Genomic DNA, 3,626 nt, shown 5'->3' with positions numbered 1-3,626 from the left:
CCAGATATGTGGAGGACACGGACAGACGTCCTGGCTGGACGTATTTTTACAAGTCATTCCTTTAACAACTTTTTTTAAATCAAACTCAATCTGATTAATCGATTATCAAAATTGTGGGGATTAATTTGATAATCGATTAATGATTGCAGCTCCAGTCTGACTGTTCTCGGTGGGAAAAATGGATCCACTCTCCTACCATGTCACATGGTTCACTGATCTGATTGGTCCAGGTTAACTGGATCATCCAATCACCTGTCAGGTATGTTTTTAAAGTACCTGCACAGACAGACAGACAGACAGACAGACAGACAGACAGACACACACACACACACACACACCTCCTGTGGAGCAGCTCTCACTTCCTGGTTGACCACATGACCCTGGGGCTTTCTCTCTATTGGTCAGAGGTGCCGTCTGCTCAGGTCTGTGGGAAACAGACTGAAGTTTGGTCACAGTTTCAAAATCCAGTGCTGCAGAGTAACTAAGTACATTTACTCAAGTACCAAGGTATTTGTACTTTATTTCCATTTTGTTATTTCTATTCCACTACATGTCAGAGGTTAATCTTGGACTTGTTACATAATAATTTATCAGTTGAATAATAACATAATTTATATATAATAATACCACATGAATGACTCATCAATAATTATCATCCAATAATATAACACATATAATTGTGAATGAATACTTGTACTTCTGATACTGTAAGTATATTTTTGTGCCAATACTTTTCTGAGTTTAGGACGTGTCCAAATGATTCCATGAAGGTTTTCATTCCTGCCAAGCTGGATCACATCAGCTGATTGGTTGAGTCAGGTGTGCTGTTGATTGGTTACAACAAAAACCTGCAGCCACTCAACAGTCTGGACACGTTAGTTTACGTAACTTTAGAGTTAGTGCTAAGAAAGGTTACAAACCCAGATATCAACAACAAAAAAGGTTAACAACCCAAATATGAGCTCAAACATTTTGAAAGCAGCAACTTTCACTGAAGTAAAAGATCTGAGAACTTCTGCTCTTGTTGGACTTTTTTATACCAAACATTTAGTTGATCAGAGTAGAAAATAATAATCAGCAGACTGATCAATAATGTAAATAATTATTATCTGACTCATCAGTTGTCTGTAATGAGGCATGCAGCCTGTAGAGGGCGCCGTAAACGTATAAACCACCACATGAAGACACTAAGCTGAGACTGACCCGTCCAGCCTCGCCCGCTTTGTCTCTGTCTCTCCTGAACCTCCGTCGGGTCCCGGGTCTCCCCTCTCTTCTTCTGTGGTGGTGGTTCGGTCAGAGCTTCCCGTACCTGGCCCCGCCCACTTCCTGCCTGAAACCTGATGAACAAAATAAACGCACTCCGTGAACAGTGAAGAGGATCCATCAGCAGAGAGAGGAGGTGTTCGTTCCAGTCTACCTGCTGAGTGAGAGGCGGTCTGCGCTGAACGGGGCCCACAGGGAATCGAACCCGCGTCACTCCGTTCACTGCAGCAGGTACAAAACACCTGCAGGGGGACAGAGGACGGAGACATCGAGGTGAAGGAAAAGAAACTTCAGCAGAAAACTAAAAGAAACGGTTGGATCAGTTATTTCATGATGATTATTCACTTTCTAGTACAAATAAAGTAGTTCCAGTCGATTCTACTGCAGAGAGAAAATAGTTCCTACATGAAAGCACTCACAACAAATTCTGTGGACGATCTTAAGTAACTGCGTCAGGATTTCTGGAGAGAGACACTGGTTTTGAATTTTTCAAATGTATTTTTGTCTCTCTGAGTGTTATCTAGTTCCACTGTACTGTAGAGAACATCTCTACAGCTGATCTCTCCAAAACTCTGCAGCTCACAACAAAACTATCTAGATGGACAAACAGCTCTACAGGTGAGAGGAGAAATAAGTATTTTTGATTTGGGGGTGAAATGTCCCTTTAAAATAAGTTGGCCAGCAACATTTTTGATCTTGTTTTTGTTGGTGGAGGCATTTTAAAATGTTTCTTTCACTCATTATTTGTGGAAAAAAAAAGATCGCATCTTGTGCTAAAAAACAGCAGCCAGGTATTTTTGATTTTGATTTTGATTTTGATTTTGATTGCTTTGTTTGTTTGGTTTATTTCTATGATTTCAACACAGATCTGTTCTGCCATGTCATTTTTCAGGTAAAGAAAAGGGTGCATCATGGGAACATGAAGTGAAAATGCAGGATGTTTACCTCACAGCATCACAGAGTGGAAATATTCTGTTCCCTCATTAAAAATTTTACTTAAAGTAAAAGTACAAAAGTATTGCATTAAAAAAGTAACAAAGTAAAAGTATTCATTACACAGAAAGTATCATTTCATAATCATAAATATGACATCACTGGATTGTAGTTATTGAATCATTCATGTGTTCATCACTTTAATGTTAGAGGTAAAGATGGAGCTCATTTAGATTATTTTATTTATTGTTTATTCTGTAACACATCATTTCTGAGTTGACTATTATGTTTTAATTATCTGAATCTACAGCTGTCAAATAAATGTAGTGAAGTAAAAAATACAATATTACAGTTCAATTATTGATTAATTAGATGATTACTTCCTTGATAAACATATGTATTAGATTGTTATATGGATGGAATAATGGAATTACACACAACTTTTCTTTGTTTTCATATGTGCATAATATATCATCCACTGGCAGCCCTGCTCTCTAAATATTGGCATCAAACACTGAATAATCGATATCGGTCTGACAGCAGTAATGAGTTGTTACCTGTCTGTTCTCCGCTGTTGTTTGACCATGCTGAGCTCTGGACCAGATGACCTTTGACCTCTCTGCCCCGACACTCACCTGACCTGAGGAAAAAGACTGTAGTTAAGTCAAATTTTTCAAGGAAAAAAAGGCCAAATAAAGGCCCCATCCAGCTGCCTGTAAACTAACAGTAACTACAGCCATCATATAACAGTACTGAGATAAAAACGACATTTTCCACTGAAATGTAGTGAACATTAAGTCTACATGAGACACCAGCTTCAGTAAATGACTCCAATTTATAACTGTTCAAAATAAAAGTAATAAATACACACTTCAGTAACACTTACTGATCAGAGACAAACCTTTTTACCATAAAAACCTGGATTTTAACTTCATGTCTTTTAAAAAGAACTCCGTTCAAATATTAGTATCTTTTAACAGAGGAAATCCATCTTGCTCTCCTTAACATGAACTGAAACAAACTCTATGATAAAGATATAATTTGAACCTATACGAAGCGCTCGGTCTTCAATATTAAAACCGAATTTTAAACTGGCCTCTACTTATTCCTACCATGTCTTATTTAAATTAATATATAAGACTATATCCGGGTGATCAACAGACAAACTTTAGATTCGCAGATTTTTAAACAGAGTCTCGCACCGTCTGTAGTTCGGCTGAAGTGAACGGGGTGAGGCGGCTTCTCCAGGCAAACCGACGCTAACGTCAATGTTTAATCTCTCTGCCGTTTGTCGAAGAGTAAAAATATATAAATTCATTAGATTATTACAGGTTAATCTCGCTCAACTCGCCGCTCAGCAGATGCTAAGGCTAACGTTAGCTGGGCTACATGTAAACACAGGCTGCTTCTGTTTGTCTGTGAGCGGCTCT

At 38.4% G+C, this 3,626-nt stretch overlaps 1 protein-coding gene across 3 annotated transcripts in view; it reads right to left on the bottom strand.

Annotated features, from left to right (window-relative positions):
* Positions 1-3,626, bottom strand: part of LOC146319747 (cip1-interacting zinc finger protein-like) — an 8,195-nt gene extending 4,569 nt beyond the window's left edge. Inside the window, exons 1-5 of one of the 3 annotated variants that reach the window (XM_084727780.1) lie at positions 3,399-3,626; positions 2,754-2,836; positions 1,418-1,505; positions 1,204-1,337; positions 339-424 (exon numbers count right to left, since the gene is read on the bottom strand). In XM_084727780.1, the coding sequence (XP_084583906.1) occupies positions 339-424; positions 1,204-1,337; positions 1,418-1,505; positions 2,754-2,782 (337 nt within the window). In that variant the 5' untranslated portion in view covers positions 2,783-2,836; positions 3,399-3,626. The remainder of the gene's footprint in view (positions 1-338; positions 425-1,203; positions 1,338-1,417; positions 1,506-2,753; positions 2,837-3,398) is intronic. The other 2 variants (XM_084727781.1, XM_084727782.1) reach the window with 2 other exon arrangements.

Source organism: Lutjanus erythropterus, chromosome 10 (genome assembly GCF_056507025.1).
Source record: "Lutjanus erythropterus isolate fLutEry1 chromosome 10, fLutEry1.hap2, whole genome shotgun sequence".
Classification (NCBI taxonomy): domain Eukaryota; kingdom Metazoa; phylum Chordata; class Actinopteri; order Lutjaniformes; family Lutjanidae; genus Lutjanus; species Lutjanus erythropterus.
Note: the sequence above shows the minus strand (reverse complement) of the source record. Positions and strands in the feature narration are given on the sequence as shown.